The 23009-nt window shown below is 36.1% G+C and overlaps 1 protein-coding gene across 1 annotated transcript in view; it reads left to right on the plus strand.

Moving 5' to 3' along the window:
- tox3 (TOX high mobility group box family member 3) overlaps positions 1-23009 on the plus strand; it is a 73295-nt gene that overhangs the window by 44538 nt on the left and 5748 nt on the right. The window contains exon 3 of the mRNA XM_058088838.2: positions 11323-11574. Within this exon, the coding sequence (XP_057944821.2) occupies positions 11323-11574 (252 nt within the window). The remainder of the gene's footprint in view (positions 1-11322; positions 11575-23009) is intronic.

Raw genomic sequence — 23009 nt, forward strand, 5'->3', positions numbered from 1 at the left:
ATCTTGTACCCGTTCAATCGGAAAGTTGTCAGACTGCGTTCTTCTTCTTCTGTTGTTTATTGGCGGTTGGCAAGCAGCTTTGGTGTGCATTAGCGCCATCTGTGGAACAGAATCTAAACCCTTCTATACGCCATTCACAAGTCCACTTTTATTCAAAAAGAAAATATATATCTATATAAAACATGTCCCGAGTTTAATTATAAAATATTAGCAAGATTGAATTTGATCTTTTCCTGTTCCCGGGTGCGTTCTTTCAGCGAATGCTGAGATATGACGTAACACGCAGTTCGAGATGAGGCAAGCAATCGGCACTGGACTTTTGCGGAAAGTTTGTTTTTGATTCAAACTAAATTTCTACAGAATCATGACAGTTTTACAAGCATCTTCGAGAAAATACTCTGAAAAAGGCATCATACCAGTAAACGGTAAAATATGGTGGTGGTAGTGTGATGGTCTGGACCTGCATTTCTGTGGTACAGCGGAACCTCGGTTTTTGTCATTAATCGCTTCCAAAAAGTCCAACCGAAACGAATGCATCATTTTGTACCGTAAAAAATAAATCGTGTTAATCCAGTTACTCCAGTTCCCAGACACCCGAAAATATAAACAAAGACTGGACGAATGAAAAACTGGATATACGGAGTTATTCCAACAAGTGAAAGAAAAACTCGAAGAAGTCGGTATCACGTGATGTTGATGTTTACGTTTTACTGGGCATGCCCCATTGACTATTCTGGTTGATTATAGCGGCGCATGTAGACAAGAGATTGGAATATTCCTTTCCATGGATACCATTGCTTTCGGAAAGGTCATTCGGAAAGAGAAAAACTCCTCATGTAAACGTGGCTAAAGAGGTGTGTTTTAACCAAGTCTTTCCAAGTACTCGGAAAATTACACCAACGCTACGTTCCCATTGAGTCTGCGACTAGCTCCAGACATTCTTTGATTTAAAAAAATGGAAGCGAGCAATCGGTACTGGACTTCTGCGGGAAGTTTGTTTTTCATTCAAACTAAATTCCAAGACTGGACGAACGAAAAACTGGCAACACGGAGTTTTTCCAAAAAGTGAAAGAAAAACTCAAGGAAGTCGGTATCACGTGATGTTGATGTTTACGTTTTACTGGGCATGCCCCATTGACTATTCTGGTTGATTATAGCGGCGCACGTAGACAAGAGATTGGAATATTCCTTTCCATGTAAACCATTGCTTTCGGAAAGATTCCATTCGGAAAGAGAAAAACTCCTCATGTAAACGTGGCTAATGAGGTGTATTTTAACCAAGTACTCAGAAAATGACACTACGGCTACATACCCATTGCGTCTGCGACCAGCTCCAGAAGTTCGAATAAAACATTGTGATAAATAATAAATTCGAGGCTAACTCTAGGAGATTCCTACTGTAGAGCTTTGCAACAGTCGGTGCGGTTGTACGTGGATGCCTGGTGACCCGTGTGTCAGAACAGATAAGACGCCAGACCGGCTGTCCTGGATGTCAGTCCAGTGACAGATGTCATAGGGAGGATGGATGATAGGCTGACGTCTATTATTTTAATGCCATGCGATCGACCTACACTACCTTCACAATATACTCGTCTATCACCCCTGGACTAGTATGTTTCTGTTGACATAAAAACATATATATAATATACATCTATCGATCCATCCATTTTTTTATGCAGCTTATCCTCACTAAGGTAGCGTTGGTGTGCTAGAGCCTCATATATATAATATTGTATGTACACATAATTTTTTTGTACCCATTATTTTTGTTACCTTAAATAAAACATTTCTTACAAATATATACAGTGAAGAAAATAAGTATTTGAACACCCTGCTATTTTGCTATTTCTCCCACTTAGAAATCATGGAGGGGTCTGAAATTTTCATCGTAGGTGCATGTCCACTGTGAGAGAGATAAACTAAAAAGAAAAATCCAGAAATCACAATGCATGATTTTTTAACAATTTATTTGTGTGATACAGCTGCAAATAAGTATTTGAACACCTGTGTATCATCTAGAATTCTGACCCTGAAAGACCTGTTAGTCTGCCCATTAGAAGTCCACCTGCACTCCATGTATCATCCTGAATCAGATGCACCTGTTTGAGGTCGTTAGCTGCATAAAGACACCTGTCCACCCCATACAATCAGTAAGACTTTAACTTGTAACATGGCGAAGACCAAAGAGCTGTCCAAAGACACCAGAGACAAAATTGTACACCTCCACAAGGCTGGAAAGGGCTACGGAGCAATTACCAAGCAGCTTGGTGAAAAAAGGTCCACTGTTGGAGCTATCATTAGAAAATGGAAGAAGCTAAACATGACGGTCAATCTCAATCGGAGTGGAGCCCCATGCAAGATATCACCTCGTGGGGTCTCAATGATTCTAAGAAAGGTGAGGAATCAGCCCAGAACTACACGACAGGACTTGGTCAATGACCTGAAAAGAGCTGGGACCACCGTTTCCAAGGTTACTGTAGGTAATACACTAAGACGTCATGATGTGAAATCATGCATGGCACGAAAGGTTCCCCTGCTTAAACCAGCACATGTCAAGGCCCGTCTTAAGTTTGCATATGACCATTTGGATGATACAGAGGAGTCATGGGAGAAAGTTTTATGGTCAGATGAGACCAAAATAGAACTTTTTGGTCATAATTCCAATAAGCGTGTTTGGAGGAAGAAGAATGAAGAGTACAATCCGAAGAACACCATCCCTACTGTGAAGCATGGGGGTGGTAGCATCATGCTTTGGGGGTGTTTTTCTGCACATGGGACAGGACGAGTGCACTGCATTAAAGAGAGGATGACTGGGGCCGTGTATTGTGAGATTTTGGGGAACAACCTCCTTCCCTCTGTCAGAGCATTGAAGATGGGTCGTGGCTGGGTCTTCCAACACGACAACGACCCGAAGCACACAGCCAGGAAAACCAAGGAGTGGCTCCGTAAGAAGCATATCAAGGTTCTAGCATGGCCCAGCCAGTCTCCAGACCTGAACCCAATCGAAAATCTTTGGAGGGAGCTCAAACTCCGTGTTTCTCAGCGACAGCCCAGAAACCTGACTGATCTAGAGAAGATCTGTGTGGAGGAGTGGGCCAAGATCCCTCCTGCAGTGTGTGCAAACCTGGTGAAAAACTACAGGAAACGTTTGACCTCTGTAATAGCAAACAAAGGCTACTGTACCAAATATTAACATTCATTTTCTCAGGTGTTCAAATACTTATTAGCAGCTGTATCACACAAATAAATTGTTAAAAAATCATGCATTGTGATTTCTGGATTTTTCTTTTTAGTTTATCTCTCTCACAGTGGACATGCACCTACGATGAAAATTTCAGACCCCTCCATGATTTCTAAGTGGGAGAAATAGCAAAATAGCAGGGTGTTCAAATACTTATTTTCTTCACTGTAAATGATATTTCTTACTCATAAAAAACATAATTAATAAAATGTATTTATTATATTAGGGTAATAGTTACTCTGAACTATTTAATAAAAATAGAGAAAAAAATAGTAATATTTTGTCGACATTGGCTGGTTAAATAAATTATTAATAAAAATAAAAATAAAAATAAAAATAAAAATAAAAATAAAAATAAAAATAAAAATAAAAATAAAAATAAAAATAAAAATAGCTGGGATAGGCTCCAGCAGCCCCGCGACCCTCGTAAGGATAAGCGTTAGAAAATGAATGAATGAATGAACATGCAATTTGACTCTCTGTTTTGTTAGATTTTCTTGGTTTCAGTGTCGAATTCGCCTTTTTTAGTCGGGAACTGATATTTTCCGGAAACTTACTTATGTTGTTGGCTGTAGGTTGCTGTTCGCTGGCGACCAGTCCAGGGTGCACCCCGCCTCTCGCCTGAAGACAGCTGGGATAGGCTCCGGCACCCTTGTGACCCAACCATCACGCTTGTGAATGTTTTGTTAGATTTTCTTGGTTTCAGTTTCGAATTCTTCTTTTTTAGTTGGGAACTGATATTTTCCGGAAACTTACCTATGTTGTTGGCTGTTGGTTGCTGTTGGCTGGCGACCAGTCCAGGGTGTACCCCGCCTCTCGCCTGAAGACAGCTGGGATAGGCTCCAGCACCATTGTCACCCACCCATCACCCTTGTGAATGTTTTGTTAGATTTTCTTGGTTTCAGTTTCGAATTCTTCTTTTTTAGTCGGGAACTGATATTTTCCGGAAACTTACCTATGTTGTTGGCTGTTGGTTGCTGTTGGCTGGCGACCAGTCCAGGGTGCACCCCGCCTCTCGCCTGAAGACAGCTGGGATAGGCTCCAGCACCCTTGTGACCCTCCCATCACCCTTGTGAATGTTTTGTTAGATTTTCTTGGTTTCAGTTTCGAATTCTTCTTTTTTAGTCAGGAACTGATATTTTCCGGAAACTTACCTATGTTGTTGGCTGTTTGCTGTTGGCTGGCGACCAGTCCAGGGTGTACCCTGCCTCTCGCCTGAAGACAGCTGGGATAGACTCCAGCACCCTTGTGACCCTCCCATCACCGTTGTGAATGTTTTGTTAGATTTTCTTGGTTTCAGTTTCGAATTCTTCTTTTTTAGTTGGGAACTGATATTTTCCGGAAACTTATGAATGAATGAATGAACGATTGCTTCTATTTGAAGCAAGCGAGATTGCCATTCACAATAAATGCAATCATCATGCATTTATGCAATGTAATCAAATTCTATTAAGCGAAAAAATATATAAAATTAAAGTTATGGTCAAATGTGCCGACTGCCTTTCACCCATTCCCGGTAAAAATGCTATCTTAGCATACGAGGTAAGCGGAAATGGAATATGGTATTTATGATCTTTCATTTAGTATACAGAGATATTCTGTGTACTGAACACAAATATAAAGCTTTCCATCTCACTCCGATTGTTACACACTCCTAATGTACTACATATCTTTTGTGCAGAGAGAGGCAGAGTGCTTTTGCATCCACTCTGCTGTTTTGATGGCTGCTGTATCATTTACCTGAAGCACTTAGAGGATGAGATAAGATGACCTGGCCATGCCTGCTAAAGCAGGCATCCTTGCAGGGAAAAAAGCTTTGAACGAAGTAAAGGATACAATCCACTAAAGATTGTCTTCCACTCACATGTATCACTTTACTCAGCCAATCACATTAGAGACGGCTAATGAACTATAAATATGTAGAAATGGACTACAAATGTGAAATGATGTTGATGAGGGGGGGGTTAGGGTAGCTTGTCTTGCCTTGCTGATTTGAAACCGGAGCCTTAATCCTGCCTCCATTGATTCTCTGGCAGTAATTACATGCTGCTGCCTTCAACATGTCTTGCTTATTGCATCTGTGAATTGCATTACTACGTTTATTGTAAGGCCTGGTCCGCTATTGCCTGAAAAAGCTTTTCTCTTGCTTTCCCTGAAAGACGTGCCTGCAGGGAGAAAATCCACAGATAAACATTCACCTTCCTGTTTTTGGTTTGTTTCTGTAAGCTCTTTATTGCTCTTGTGCAATGTGCATATGACATCAGCCAAATGCTACTTATTATATCTCTCCAGTGCTGTTCAAAACATGGCTACATAAAATGTTTTTAAAAAAAGCTGATCGGTTACAAGTTGCCCATCTGTCCATTAATCCCGTTTGTCGAGTATCTTCAATTACGCCCACTCCAAATGGAGATTGGGGATATTTCACCTGGCATCCCTTTAGGCTGTATTGACTTTATTTAATGTACATTGTCTGCCATCGCTTTAATAGCACTTTTGGTTTCTTCCTATTTGTTCTTCACCCAGAAACAAGATAAGCATTAATGGACGGAGTTAAGGAGACTCTTTACACATGACCCTTTTAAAACCAAAAACATTTTTTTTGCTGTTTATTTACGTTTATTTACGTTTATTTATGTCAACAACGTTCGTGGAGCCTAAAAATCCAATTGTGGGATTTTCTGACCTTTTAATTTCAGTTTTCCCTAAAAAGGAGGAAATGCAAGCGCTTGTTCATCACAGTCGAAATGGTGAAACTGATTGGCGCCACATGTACACATACCCCAAGTAAAAATATATAATATAATACAATATAATACAATATAATATAATATAATATAATATAATATAATATAATATAATATAATATAATATAATATAATATAATATAATATAATATAATATAATATAATATTATATTATATTATATTATATTATATTATATTATTATTATAATATTATTATTATTTTTATATAATATTATACTATTTTATATTATATTATATTATATTACAAATACCCCAAGTAAAAATATAATATAATATAATATAATATAATATAATATAATATAATATAATATAATATAATATAATATAATGTAATGTAATGTAATGTAATGTAATGTAATGTAATATAATATAATATAATATAATATAATATGATATGATATGATATAATATAATATAATATAATATAATATAATATAATATGTGGATTGTGGATTTTAATGTATCTTTTACTCTGTTTTATACTCATTGTTTTTTTTTTATTTTTATTTTTATTTTTATTTTTATTTTTATTTTTTTTTTTTTTTTATTTTTATTTTTATTTTTATTTTTATTTTTATTTTTATTTTTATTTTTATTTTTATTTTTATTTTTATTTTTATTTTTATTTTTATTTTTATTTTTATTTTTATTTTTATTTTTACGTTGAGTTTAAATGAAAAACGGGCGGGCCATATTCAAACACTTGGCGGGCCGGATGTGGCCCCCGGGCCGAGGTTTGCCCACCCCTGGTCTATTCAGGTCTATATGGGTTTTCTCCACCACAGAAAGATGCTCAATTACCTGAATTGTGTCCCTGGGTGATCTTTTCCAACCACAAGCTCAAGCATCTCATACCTTGGACTCTGGTGACTGCTTCTGCTCCCATGCCAGCGTCTGTCTGAGCGCTTGGCACTCCTGAGCTTTTCCACAACCGTTTCAATGGATAACCAGGCCATGATGATGATGATGATGATGATGATGATGAGGAGAAGAATGAACATTGCATTTCTTCATCTGCGATCACAGCCTTTTCTCTCAGTGGGGATTAGCTTGGCTGTATTTGAAATGACTCACAGCAACACTGTGACACTCGGCGGCGTTCAGCAGGATCTGAGACCCCCCCCCATCCCCCACCTCCATCCCCCCGAGGAGCGTGTCTTTCGTCATGGACAGAAGACGTTTTTCATCTTCTTGTTGCAAATGTGATCTGAACGGTTTAAAGGCCTGTGGTGCTGATGTTGATTTGTATCATCATTAACATTTGCAGCAATGATACTGGTCATCAACTTCCTTGTTGTTCCATAATACTAATAATGGACAATGGGCCTTATTTGGGTAAATTACTTATACTGTATCCTGGTAATCATTCTATCATTCTTCAAGGTACGTTTGAATGACATTTCAATGACAAGAACTTAGATAAATTGGGATGATAACCAAGGTCATGGTCGAGACCAGGGATCTTGAGCTCAAAAAAGGTTCAAGGTCGTTGACCCTACAGATTTTTATCAGGCAATCTGAAAAATTTTTGCACAAATTTCTTCCCATCACTGCAACTTTTTTTAAAATAAAATATTTGTATGGGCTGCACAGTGGTCGAGTGGTTACCGCGCAGACCTCACAGCTAGGAGACCCGAGTTCAATCCCACCGTCGACCATCTCTGTGTGAAACTCCGGTTTCCTCCCACATTCCAAAAACATGCTAGGTTAATTGGCGACTCCAAATTGTCCATAGGTATGAATGTGAGTGTGAATGGTTGTTTGTCTATATGTGCCCTGTGATTGGCTGAAGACAGCTGGGATAGGCTCCAGCACTCCCGCGACCCTCATAAGGATAAAAGGTAGAAAATTAATGACTGAATGAAAGTTTCGAAAGAATACATTTGAGGCTAATTGGTGAGCTCGCCAGCTTGCTCGTTAGAATACTAGAAGTGTAAAGTTGACTATAGGGATGTTATTCCATGCCTACAGGGCTCTAATAATGTTTGAGACTGTATTTACAAAGCAGCTCTCAGTTTCTAATTCTCCTTTTTTTTAGTCGGGAACTGATATTTTCCGGAAACTTACATATGTTGTTGGCTGTTGGCTGTTGGTTGCTGTTGGCTGGCGACCAGTCCAGGGTGTACCCTGCCTCTCGCCTGAAGACAGCTGGGATAGGCTCCAGCACCCTTGTGACCCTCCCATCACCCTTGTGAATGTTTTGTTAGATTTTCTTTGTTTCAGTTTTGAATTCTCCTTTTTTTAGTCGGGAACTGATATTTTCTGGAAACTTACCTATGTTGTTGGCTGTTGGTTGTTGGTTGCTGTTGGCTGGGGACCAGTCCAGGGTGTACCTCGCCTCTCTCACTCAAAGACAGCTGGGATAGACTCCGATTTTTGAGTTCTTTAGTAATCAGCAGTAGAACAAGTTTCCGGAAAATATCAGTTCCCGACTAAAAAAAAGGAGAATTAGAAACTGAAAGCAAGAAAATCTCACAAAACAGGGAGTCAAATTGCATGTTCATTCATTCATTCATTCATTTTTGTCACTATTGAAACAAATATAGTCGTAAATAGTAATGAAAATCGAGGTATTAAAGTATAGGATAATATTAATATAGTACAATATAATAATTTATATTATATTATTATAATTATAATAATATAATATAAAAAAATAAAATATATATTATATATATTATCAAATTATATATTATAATATATATAATATTAAAAAATTATATATATATAATAAAAAATATAAAAAAATTCTGTTTGTGTTTATAAGTGGTTTCCCTTAATGGCGGCCCTGTTTTTCAACCACTTTCGCTCAGATTTTACACTCATGCACATGTCAGTCCCCTAAATGTGTGAACCAAATTCTGTAGCGATTTAGCTTCACACTTTAAAGTTACAATGTTTGTTTTGTCGAGAAGATTGACCTGTGTGAGAAATTTCAAGTCATTAGTTGTACTATTTGTACAACAAAATAGCACAGGCAACACATTTTGTCAAATTTCCACCATTTTCATGGGCAGCGCTTCAGCAGTAGAAGATCTCCATGAACAAATACATCCATTCAGGGGAATGTTTTTTCGGGACATGATGAGGTTTTTACACCTGACACGATAATTCAAGGCTGTCGGCGTGTCGATGGAGAGTTAGAAAAAAGGTGGCGAGCGTGTCACGGATTCTCCATTCTTAAAAAGTAAATGTAGGTGCTTTGAAAAAGACGCTCAAGTGTGCCTCCGCGATTATTATAATTGTTTCATTTTCGGGGCTTTCAAGCCAATTCCGTCCATGTCGAGAACGTCCTTGAACAGAAGAGTTCTGAGTTGCAGTGATTCTACCTTCCATCGGTTCCCAAATAACTACTTGGCTTATACATGTCGACGGATCATTTTGAGCTTCTTTGCTTTGAAATTCCTTTCTCGAAGCTTTTTTTTAAGAACTCACCAGCACCTTTTGACACCAGGCTGCAAGGCCCCCATGTTGCATTCATGTGGACCTGCCATGCGGTCATTGTGAGCATATGAATATACAGGCTCTGCACAGAGTGGCTTAAAGCAAAACAAGACCTAAGTGTGCGAACATTCCCGTCTCCGAGAAAGCGCGTAAGCAAATTAAGCGTATCCGAAAGCTTTAATTTCGAACGGCAAGAAGGATTAGACTGTTTGATGAGCAGATTTAAGAGTGCAAGCGAGGGTGGGGTGCAGGGGGTGCAGGGGGGGACAAAAAGAAACACTCCTGGCCGGGCGTATTCATCAGTGAAAATGTTCTTTAAACCTCGGCGACGTGTATTCTCAGCGCACTTCAAGCCAAACATCTTGCATCCTAGAGATTAAGTGGCTTTATCACGCATCCTCTCACTCTCTTGTGATTGCCGCTTCATTTTTTTTTTTCCCCTTATGGTCCTCAAAGTGGACGCTATTTCGGAAATGTTACATTTTACAAGCATATGGCCTCTCTATAAAGGTCCCATATTATAATAGTTTTCAACCAACGTCTCAGAGGTGCTACAGTAATGTAGTGGAAGTTTAAAAGTGCTTTTAGTAAACCCTACTGGGAAGAGGATGTTTTGTTGTGTCTGTAGCTTTAATGCTAATCACCTCATTTATTGCGGTTAATTGGTTCCAGACCCGACTGTGATAAGTGAATTTCCACCAAGCAGAATTTCATTCATTCATTCATTTTCTACCGCTTATCCTCACGAGGGTCGCGGGGAGCGTCTTTGGGCGAGAGGCGGGGTACACCCTGGACTGGTGGCCAGCCAATCACAGGGCACATATAGACAAACAACCATTCACACTCACATTCATACCTATGGACAATTTGGAGTCGCTAATTAACCTAGCATGTTTTTGGAATGTGGGAGGAAACCGGAGTACCCGGAGAAAACCCACACATGCACAGAGAGAATATGCAAATTCCACACATGCCCAAGGGTGGAATTGAACTTGGGTCTCCGAGCTGAGGTCTGCACGCTAACCACTTGTCCACCGTGCAGCCCCTCAGTACATTTAACTTTAATCGCCATTTTCATTTTCAACACTTACATTATATAAATACTTACTACTTAGCACTACTTAGCATGCTAACATTAGCGTGTTAGCATTGCAATATGTTAACATTAGCATAATACCATAGTAGCCATTTTCATAGGTAGATACTATTATGCTATGGGTTAACATGCTAACCTTAGCATGCTAACCTTAGCATGTTAACATTTCTGGCATGCTAACTTGAGCATGCTCGGATTTTTTTTGCAATTTTTGTGAATACGCACTTAGGGCTATTATGCTAGGTGTTAGCAAGCTAACATGAGCATGTTAACATTGTTAGCATTCTTAAATCATTAAATCAACATTATTAGAGTCCTCTAGACATGAAATAATAATAATAAATATAGTCACCTTTACAGTATTACATTATATATTATACATAATAAGAGTAAAAGTAATGCTTGTGTGTTGCAATAAATGTGGTGTTTAGGGGACCTGAGTGGTGGGCTAACAGGAAGTGATGGAAGTCTGTTTTTATTGGGGATTATTGTGCCTGTGAGATAATGTGAGATAATCCAAACCTGCAATAAAAGGGTGTCGTTGTGGCGATCGAGTCTGGTATTTGCGTGTTAGTAACATTACTGATATGAATACGCAAAAATACGTAGAAGACATGTTAATATGTTGTTGAGATTGGGCATTCGGTTTTATGAAAAACTTATAATTATGTTTTTTGGAATTGAAGAAGTTAAAAAGTTAATTTTACATGAAGAAAATCCTCCGTTTTTGAATCCATGTCTCTATATTTTCCCACTTCCTGTCTTTCCTTTAGACATTTCACACCCCAAGTCTAGGCGACGAGGAGTTTGAGATCCCTCCCATCACACCTCCACCTGAAATGGAACCAGGTCTTGGTCTGTCGGATGGAGAGTCACCTTTCGGGACAATGCCAGAGCCGGCGGCCCAGCACAGGGGTTCCTTCATCCCTCAGTTCCCCCCCCAGAGCCTGGATCTGCCATCTATCACCATCTCCCGCAACATGATGGACCAGGAAGGGATGACTCTCAGCAATGGACAACCACTGGTGAGTGCTGCTACAGTGTTTATGTTTTTAGCATGAATCATGAACAATAACAATAGGACCAATACCATGGATGTCCACTGCCCATTTACAGGCCTTAGTTTATTTTTATTTAATGTACAGTACATTTTAAGCTGTAAAAATGTAACGTTTTGCAGCAAGAGACTGGTGCGAGATTGTTGTCTCGGGTTGGAAAAGGTGTTCTTAAATGCCACAGCGGTATCGAAGCGGCGAGGAGGAAAAATGGAAATGTCATCCGGCTGACTGACTTGCTTGTCTTTCAGACGTATTAGATACAAATGGCACATTCATTTTGGACAGAGTGGAACGGAAAGGACAAGAATATGATTGGCTTGATGATGATATTGAGATACCCGTGTACAGATGTTTTTTATATCATTAAATAACAGAAATATCAGTTATTTGTGGTAATGGTAATGGTTTTATTTCATTTGAACATGCATCAGATTGCAATTGAATGCATCACATAATCAGTTCACAGTTCCACATGTCCAAAAGGAGTAGGAAGAAGCAAAGCTTATTAAATCCTACCCCTCCATCTGGTACTTTTACAATCAGTAACTGATACATTTGTTCACTTCCTGCTTTCCTAATATAATTTAAGTTTTTTTTAATTAAATTAAATTCAATTAAATTTTATTTAAATTAAAATAAATTAAATAAAATTTTATTTAAATAAATTAAATTAAATTAAATTAAATTAAATTAAATTTTGTCACGTACCGAAGTACTAGGTGATATGACCATACAATGCCATAATGGGTACCATAGTAAGTGTCAATATAGTGATATATATAGCACATCATGACTGGTTCAATACTTTATACTAGGAAGTAGTGAAGTATGAAATAATGTAGATGAAGTACAGGTACTGTTTAAAGTAACATTCTGAAAAATGAAAAACTACAATAAAACTAAATCAAGTAAAACTACTCACCCTGAGATGACAAATGTTATATTTGCTAATCTGTCATTTGTTCACTTCCTGCTTTCCTAATATAGTTTAAGTTTTTTTGTTTGTTTTTTTGTCACGTACCGAAGTACGAGGTGATATGACCATACAATGACATAATGGGTACCATAGTAACGGTCAATATAGTGATATATATTACACATCATGACTGGTTCAATACTTTATACTAGGAAGTAGTGAAGTAGTAAATAATGTAGATGGATCATCAAACCTGTATCAGCTGTACAGGCACTGTTTTATATAACATTCTGACAAATGAAAAACTGTACAATAAAACTAAATCAAGTAAAAGTACTCAGTAATTACTAAGTAACATTCTGACAAATGAAGAACTGTACAATAAAACTAAATCAAGTAAAAGTACTCACCCTGAGATGACAAATGTTATATTTGCTAATCTTTAATCATTCCTATGTCGCCAAAAGTTCAATTTCCGAATCTATGGTTATCGCCACAGTTTTTTTTTCAGGTACTTCTCTGTAGTGGCGTCATTGAAACATGCTATTTACGTTAGCATCACTTTCCTATTTGGCCACGTCCTGTTTTGTGGTTGTCGTCACTGTGGTGGAACCACAAAAAAGCAGACACACTTTCTATGTCAACCCAAGTTGAATCTCTGTTCTATGGTTATCATCACACTTTGCTATCACTGTCTTTTTGTACAAAAAAAAACAAAAAAATCCAAAGTAAAAGTAAAAATGTACTTACAAAAATATGCTATTTACGTTACTGTTGTACTAATCAGCCAGATGCTCAAGTCCCGTTTCCTTTTCTATGGTTATCGTCACACTTTGACGTCACTTCTGAACTCCCAAGTTTAGTTTGACTTTTGAGTCATATTTTCTTCTCATGTTCCACTGTATTTATTTACATTCCATATGGAGGGGGAAAGGACTATAAACTTTTACTGCCTTCGTGCTGCGTGGCCTGGCGAGATAATTGCCGCTTTTAAAACATCCACGTTGCGTACAGTAAGCGAGCCCCCACTAGGCTCCTGCCTAAAGAATTTTCATTTCACGGTCAGTTAAGCCTCCTACATCTGGAGGAACCTTGACACAATTACATTCCGGACCGTTCTCACGACTTGCTGGAGGATTAGATTTGATTCCCCGACATTATTCCTCTTTTAAGACCATTTGCATGGCTCATGTGTCTTGATTGGAGTGCGCTAGTAGAGAAAGCAGGTTGTTATCGGCCGGTGCACATTGGGCTCCTTCATTCCCCCTCTTTTTCCAAATGGGATTGATTTCCCCCAAAAGTCTTGCGACAATGGTGTCGTCACTCCATTCACCTGTGTTTTTTTTTTTTTATCTCCGAGAGCTAACTTTGAAAGGAGATAAGAGCTGTTCTCTGTGATTTACGAGGCAGTAAGAGAGGTGTTTTGTCATTGTTGCCCGTGCTGATAAAGCAATGACAACCTTATATACATGATTACGTTCTCCGCTGGTTGTTGTGGCCGCAGAGGAAAACAAATGAGCGCTACAATCTGGCAATTACATTTTTCATCAACTTTCCCTCCTGCACTCTTCAGCGTGAAAAAGGATTATTGGTGTGTTTGGTGTTGGGGGGGCCACGGTACATACTAAAAAAACTATTTAAAGAAGCTAAGTTATGTTATGACAATAAAGTTGAAATATTAGGAGAATAAAGTCATGATATTATGGGAAAAAATGTCATCTTATGAGGAAAAAAATCAGAATTTTACACGATAAAGTTGTAAGATTATTAGGAAAAAAGTGTCATTTTTAGAAGCATTCAGTTGAAATATTAAAGAAAAACAAACAAACAAAATAAATAGGTTTTGCAAAATTAGGTTGGGAAAAATATTATATTATTTTTTTAAAAAAGAGAATAAAGTCCTAATATTGCTAGAAAATTGTAATCTTACAGAAAAAAAAGTAATTGTTTTTAAGTCAAAATAAGTCCAAATATTTTCAGGGAAAAAACAGTTGAAATATTAAATAAACATCATTTTCTAAAGTTCTAAAAAAAAGTGTGAAAAAGGATTATTTCCGTGTTTGGTTTTGGGGGCCCACGGTACATACTAAAAAAACTATTTAAAGAAGCTTGGAAAAAGCAATTTTTTATGACAATAAAGTTGAAATATTAGGAGAATAAAGTCACGATATTATGGGGAAAAAATGTCATCTTATGAGGAAAAAAAATCATAATTTTACGAGATAAAGTCATAAGATTATTAGGAAAAACGTGTCATTTTTAGAAGCATTCAGTTGAAATATTAAAGAAAAAATGTAAAAGTTATTTTGGCACTAAGGAGCAATATTATGAGAAACAAAACGAAGAATAATGTTCCAAATTTTGAAAAATAAGGTTGGGAAAAAATATGATATCAGTAGAATAAAGTGATAACATTATGAGGAAAAAAACATGTAATTTTTTGAAGTATGAAGTTGAAATATTAAAGGGAAACGTGGTAATATTAAGAGATCAAACGAATATAAGAGATCAAAACGAAAATCAAACAAAACTAAATAAATAGGTTTTGGAAAAATAGGTTTAGAAAAATGTTATGATATTATTTTTTTCAAAAAAAGAGAATAAAGTCCTAATATTGCTAGAAAATTGTCATCTTACAGAAAAAAAGTAATCGTTTTTAAGTCAAAATAAGTTCAAATATTTTCATGGGAAAAACAGTTGAAATATTAAATAAATATAATTTTCTAAAGTTCTAAAAAAAATAATGTTGTGAATTTTGGAAAATTAATTTGGAAAATTTTGTAATATTAGGAGAACATTATAAAGACCTTATTAAAAAATAAGCTGTCATCTTCTGGGAAAAAAAACATTTTGTGGGAATAAAGTCAAAATATTGTAATATCATAATAATGTAATTTTCAGAAGCATCAAGTTCAAATGTGAAAAAAATGAGAAACTAAATTAAAAATTAAGTTGCAAGTTTTGGAAAATTAGGTTGAGAAAAGTGTTATGATATTACGAGAATAAAAACGTAATTTAATGGAAAACAAGGATAAAAGTTGTCATTTTTGTGAAGATAAAGTCAAATATGAAAGAAACATTATTTTTTAACATTAAGCTGTAATAATGTATTATGTGAGCAAAACAAAGAAAATTATTTTGGGGAAAATTTTATAATTTTTTTAGGAATTTTAGGAATTTTTTTTATCAGGAAAACAAAGTCATAATTGAAAAAAAAGTCATATTCTTGTAAGAATAAAGCCAGAATATTCCGAGGAATTTCATGTAAAAATGAAGTTGCAACCACATCAAAGTGTGGTCCACACCAGCGTTAGCATGATGGCGTCCACAAAGTGGAGCCTTCATGACGACCTGATGGGAAGCAGTGAATAGTCGCCATGCTTATTTCCTCCTGAGCTAATTCCCGCGCCATAATGGGGAGGCGTACGTTTTGCAAATTGTCCACAGATGCAGGGCAGATACATCTTCTCATTATTTATTTCATCTGCTCCCCTAACAAGCTTCTGACTCTTCATTTTTGTGTCCCAGCATGTTCCCTTTCCCCGGTTTGTGATGCTGCCTCAAAAGCAAAATAGCCCCCCCCCCCGTCCCCTCCCTTCCGTGGCCACCACACAGCGAGGGTCTCATCTTATTTCCACAAACACCTGGTGCCTTTGCTGCATCGTGGGTGTGTCCTGACATGTGCAAGGACGCAGATAAATTGGCCGTGTGTGTCTGTTGTTTTTATGATTGGGTGTCAAGCATACAGTAGTTGTCTTGTAACGCAGGAGATATCGCCTTACTCCATTTAATATCATGTCCGTCCATTTCACCGTGTCCCACGCCGCTCATCCCGTTCAGGGTCAAAAGGACGCTGAAGGCTGTCATAGCTTGTGTATTTTCCAAACCCGATAGTACTGTCCTTGTAAATAATGGTCATCTAAAGACAAATAAAACACCACAAAAACTACTTATGAAACACTAAAAAATGAACATTAATGTTATTAGAATATGTAGTCCACTGTGCATGACAAGCATACTGTTATTGAATATGCATATTGCAGATGCAGTTGTATTGTTATTATATACGTATATGTGTGTATATATATATATATATATATATATATATATTCCATTAAATTACGTTTTTATTCTCGTAATATCATAACACTTTTCTCAACCTAATTTTCCAAAACTTGCAACTTAAGTTTTAATTTTGTTTCTCATTTTTTTCACATTTCAACTTGATGCTTCTGAAAATTACATTATTATGATATTACAATATTTTGACTTTATTCCCACAAAATGTTTTTTTCCCAGAAGATGACAGCTTATTTTTTAATAATGTCTTTATAATGTCCTCCTAATATTACAAAATTTTCCAAATTAATTTTCCAAAATTCGCAACATTATTTTTTTAGAACTTTAGAAAATTATGTTTATTTAATATTTCAACTGTTTTTCCCATGAAAATATTTGAACTTATTTTGACTTAAAAACGATTACTTTTTTTCTGTAAGATGACAATTTTCGAGCAATATTAGGACTTTATTCTCTTTTTTTTGACAAAAATAATATCATAACTTTTTTCTAAACCTATTTTTCCAAAACCTATTTATTTAGTTTCGTTTGATTTTCGTTTTGATCTCTTATATTCGTTTGATCTCTTAATATTACCACGTTTTTTCTGTAAGATATATAATATATATATATAATATATATATTATATAAGTAATATATAGTAATATATATGAAATTAAATTATATTATAATTATATTAAATTCATATATAATATATATTATATTAGTAAATACATACATAAATATGTATAATAAATATATATCAAATAAATAATAATAATTAATATAATATTTAATAATATAAAATAATGTTATTATATTATATATAAAATAATATTAATAAATATTAATATATATATGTATATATATATTTATTTATTTATTTATACAGTATTATATTGTCAATATAGTAGCGTCATTCTTCACCATATATATATGAAAATATATATGAAATAATATAATATAAAATAATATTAATTAATATTATTATATATATATATATATATTAAATGTATATTTTTTTATTTTTTTATTTATACCATATTATATTGTCAATATAGTAGTGTCACTCTTCACAGCACATTGCAGAAAGCATCACATCAAACCTTCCAAGTTTCATTTATATATAATATAATATATATATATATATATATAATATTTAATATTACAAAACAATTATATTATATTATATATAAAATAATATAATATAAAATAATATAAATATAATATATAAATATTAATATATATATATATATATATATATAATGTATATATATTTTTTTTATTTATTTATACAATATTATATTGTCAATATAGTAGCGTCACTCTTCACCGCACATTGCAGAAAGCATCACATCAAACCTTCCAAGCCGTGAAGCACTGACATGAGCTGTACATCAATTTAACAGAGTGGATTTTTTTTTTCTTCTTCTTCTTCTTCTCCTCCCTTGACGAAGAGCTTGAGTGACACATCGGCTCGGTCAGAAATGAAAGATATTCATGCGGCCGTGCAATACTTGTAATGAAGACTCATGCAGCCTGACCTTCTTGTGTGATTGATTCTGTAATTTACCTTTCACTGGCATGCCCTCAAAATACACTGAGTGTTTTTAAATACCCATCATGCATCAGGGAGATGAGAGAATGACAGATTTGTTTTTTTTTTTTTTTTTAGTTCAGAGGTTAAAGGTGGACACGGTGGATGGAGAGAGGGAGCCGCTGTTTGCAAAACAGTTTATCTTCATGCTATTATATCCTTTAACAACATTCACAATTCCATTTTTTTCTCATTTGGCTTAAGCTGAAAATGAAAAAAAAAAAGGGACGTGGGAGGTGTGTGTGTGTGTGTGAGAGAGAGAAAAAATAAAAATGATGTAGCCGTTTAGAAGGCGAGTAAAGGAATATGTGCAGAGCGCTGATAAACTATCTTTAATAGGACTGACCTTTCATGCTGGCGAAAGTTACTGTGGGGATTCATGCTCATAATTACCATATAGATGATTTTTAGCCCTCTCCTGCCATGGAACATTTCCAAGAGCTCTGCCATTGATTGAATGGAAATTGAACTTGTTAACATTCTTTTCAGTGCTCTTACAGCTTAGCCCGCCACGCCACTGTTCATAAATTCTCTCGCTTCTCTCTCGCGCTGCCAAAATTCGGATTTTTCAATATAATTTCGCTGTCATCGCCCCGTCGGATTGGTATCACCCAGCGAGTGTCAACCAGCTGATTTATTTGTTAGTACTACACTTATAGTACTTACACTTTTAGTATATGCGGTAAAATTAGGCATCCGTCTACCGAGAGAGCACAAATTGACATTGGCGTCGTCTATATAGCACGATGACATACTTACTTGCTCACGGTGCAACGAAACGAAAACACAACACATCTATAACGCATCACATAAATCACAGACTGAGCTCTAAACTAACTTAAAACGTTTTTTTTTTCAAATGCCCGCAAGGCATGCTGGGTAGTCGAGCTGCAACAACAATAAAAATCAGTAATCACTAAAAATCAGGCTTCACTACGCATCTTAAAGCTCTTCCCACTATCCATCACTTCTTGATTGTCTACTATATTGGGTAAAATACTGGGTGACTATAGGGGTGTTATATCATGTTTAGAAGGCTCTAATGTTAAAAAATATATATATTTTTAGGAAGTCAATACAAGTTTTCCGTGCTCTAACTACAAAAATTAATTCATTCATTTTCTACCGCTTATCCTCACGAGGGTCGCGGCGGGTGCTGGAGCCTACCCCAGTTGTCTTCGGTACACCCTGGACTGGTGGCCAGCCAATCACAAGGCACATATAGACAAACAACCATTCACACTCACATTCATACCTATGGACAATTTGGAGTCGCTAATTAACCTAGCATGTTTTTGGAATGTGGGAGAAAGTACCCGGAAGTATCCGAGTACCCGGAGAAAATCCACGCATACACGGGGAGAACATGCAAATTAAACACAGAGATGGCCGAGGGTGGAATTGAACCAGGTCTCCTAACTGTGAGGTCTGCGCGCTAACCACACGACCACCGTGCAGCCACAACTAAACATATTTTGCATAATAAACATAAAACGATAAAGCAGTACACCCTGGACTGGTGGCCAGCCAATCACAGGGCACATATAGACAAACAACCATTCACACTCACATTCATACCTACAATTTGGAGTCGCTAATTAACCTAGCATGTTTTTTTTTTTTTGAATGTGGGAGGAAACCGGAGTACCCGGAAAAAAAAAAACACGCATTCAGGGGGAGAACATGGAAACTCCACACAGAGATGGCCGAGGATTGACGAGTTGCGCGCTAACCACTAGACCACCGTGCATCCCACAATATGAACTATAAACAATAAAACATTGGATGTTCACCCCTCAAAATATTTAGCAATCTCGAAGAAATGCGACAAACACAATAGAATGTTAAGAGAAAGAGTACCACAAGCTACTGGGCATGCCCACATGGTGCAGTAGGTAGGTTGCTGTGTGCGTTGTGCGTGTTTGCATGGCTTTTTTTTACAAGCTAAAGCTACTACTTTCCATGTTAAAGGTTTTAAAAAAGCCCATCCAATCAATATACCAATGTCAGCCTGTCTAAAAAATATATTTATATTATTATAGTGTAATATTTGTATTTTATTTTTTATTTTGTTATTGATATTTTATTTTATATAACATTTTCCATTACTATTTCCTACTCCCACTCCTTTTCAAGCGTGATCCATCCATTTGAAGTGACTCACTGTAAATTTTGCGATGCATGCTCGGAATAAACCGTGACTACAACAATGATGATGCTGAACAATGCTGACGGAAATAACACAAAGTGAATGAACATGTATTGATTAGATAGATTCCAGCTCACACACACACACACACACACAGGAGAGCACATCTGGGCGTCTGCGAGCTCCAGATAAGGACTTATTTGCAGATTTACGATGACTATCAAAATATCTCGGGCGAGTGGCGACAATACCACAATCAAAATGTAAATGAGTGCGGCGGTGGGAGTAACAGCTTAGCATTCACACTCACTCAAGGCAACAAGATGAGTCTTTGACAAGTGAGTCATTATTAGCTGTTATCTTTGCACATTGATTCCAATCAAACACCCTCCTGCAAAATGACTGAGGCACCCTTTTTGTTGTTGTGGACAAGTAAAACCGGTAGAAATACAGTGGAACATCAAAAAGCATTATTATTCATATTATGGCTAAACAGTATTAATGCAGATGAACAACAAATAAATGAAGCAGACTGGATAGAGCGAAGTTGCATTGCATAAACACACACAACATTGTGGAGCGTAGAAAACATAATAATGCAAAAAGTTCCATAGCTTCCCAGAATTCGAAACCTTTAGTAATACATTTTTAGAATAATAATAAACAATAGTGATGCAAATAAACATCTTGAGTTGCATAGCTTTCATATCAGAAACACAACATTATGGAACGCACACTGGAAAATGCTAATGCAGGAGTGAACAGCGGAAAAGACGATCTAAAAGTTGCTGCATAAATACAACCATTACTTGCTTATAATAAAATTTACCAACAGACAGACTATGCCGAACTAATAATTTGACCACACAACATTGTGGAGCGGCACAACGTTGTACGCAGTATGCACATAATATAATAGCGGATTTTTGCAAGGAAATTAAATATAAATGAAACCATAATAATGCAATACGTTCCATAGCTTCCCAGAACAGACAGACTATGCCAAACTAATAATTTGACCACACAACATTGTGGAGCGTAGAAAACATAATAATGCAAAAAGTTCCATAGCTTCCCAGAAATGGAAACCTTTAGTAATACATTTTTAGAATAATAATAAACAATAGTGATGCAAATAAACATCTTGAGTTGCATAGCTTTCATATCAGAAACACAACATTATGGAACGCACACTGGAAAATGCTAATGCAGGAGTGAACAGCGGAAAAGACGATCTAAAAGTTGCTGCATAAATACAACCATTACTTGCTTATAATAAAATTTACCAACAGACAGACTATGCCAAACTAATAATTTGACCACATAACATTGTGGAGCGGCACAACGTTGTACGCAGTATGCACATAATATAATGGCGGATTTTTGCAAGGAAATTAAATATAAATGAAACCATAATAATGCAATACGTTCCATAGCTTCCCAGAACAGACAGACTATGCCAAACTAATAATTTGACCACACAACATTGTGGAGTGTCATTTTTTTTTTGTGCGCCAATTTCTCATTTGTCCATTTTTTGAACAATATTAGACTGATGAAGACTGAGTGGAACTAATAATTAGCATAGCTAAACATTGGCCACACAACATTGTGGAGCGGCACTGGAACACTAACGTCCAGAAATGATGGACGCAGTATGTACATAATATAATAGCGGATTTTCGCAAGGAAATATATGAAATATATATGAAACCATAATAATGCAAAAAGTTTCATAGCTTCCCAGAACAGACAGACTATGCCAAACTAATAATTTGACCACACAACATTGTGGAGTGTCATTTTTTTTTTGCGCTAATTTTTCATTTGTCCTTTTTTTAACAATATTAGACTGATGAAGACTGAATGGAACTAATAATTAGCATAGCTAAACATTGGCCACACAACATTGTGGAGCGGCACTGGAACACTAACGTCCAGATTTTTGCAAGGAAATATATGAAATATATATGAAACCATAATAATGCAAAAAGTTTCATAGCTTCCCAGAACAGACAGACTATGCCAAACTAATAATTTGACCACACAACATTGTGGAGTGTAATTTCTTTTTTTTTTTGGGCTAATTTTTCATTTGTCCATTTTTTTTAACAATATTAAACTGATGAAGACTGAGTGGAACTAAAAATTAGCGTAGCTGAACATTGGCCACACAACATTGTGGAGCGGCACTGGAACACTAACATCCAGAAATGACGCAGTATATACATAATATAATAGCGGATTTTCGCAAGGAAATATATTAAATATATATGAAACCATTCACCATTTTTTGAACAATATTAGATTGATGAAGACTGAGTGGAACTAATAATTAGCGTAGCTAAACATTGCTCCACACAACATTGTGGAGCAACATTGAAACACTAACGGCTGGAAATTACACCATCAATTAAATAACAACATGCAGTAACCTGAGAGAGAATGACTTTTCTTCTACTGAATATTTTTTTTACCATATTTTCCACCATATTTTTTCAAAAACCTGCACCAAAATTCCTAAATATCAGCAATACCTACAAAAAAAAAACCCCAACAAAAACAGCACCGTGTTCAAGGAGCATTATGAACAAATCAGCATATTCCAAACAAAATGTCTCGTACAGATGGCCTGGACTAATGAGCTCAGCGTGCATGGGTTTTTTTTTACTGCAAGCAAT

This window comes from Doryrhamphus excisus, linkage group LG13 (genome assembly GCF_037039965.1).
Source record: "Doryrhamphus excisus strain RoL-2023G ecotype Guam linkage group LG13, RoL_Dexc_Guam_v1.1, whole genome shotgun sequence".
In the NCBI taxonomy this organism is placed as follows: domain Eukaryota; kingdom Metazoa; phylum Chordata; class Actinopteri; order Syngnathiformes; family Syngnathidae; genus Doryrhamphus; species Doryrhamphus excisus.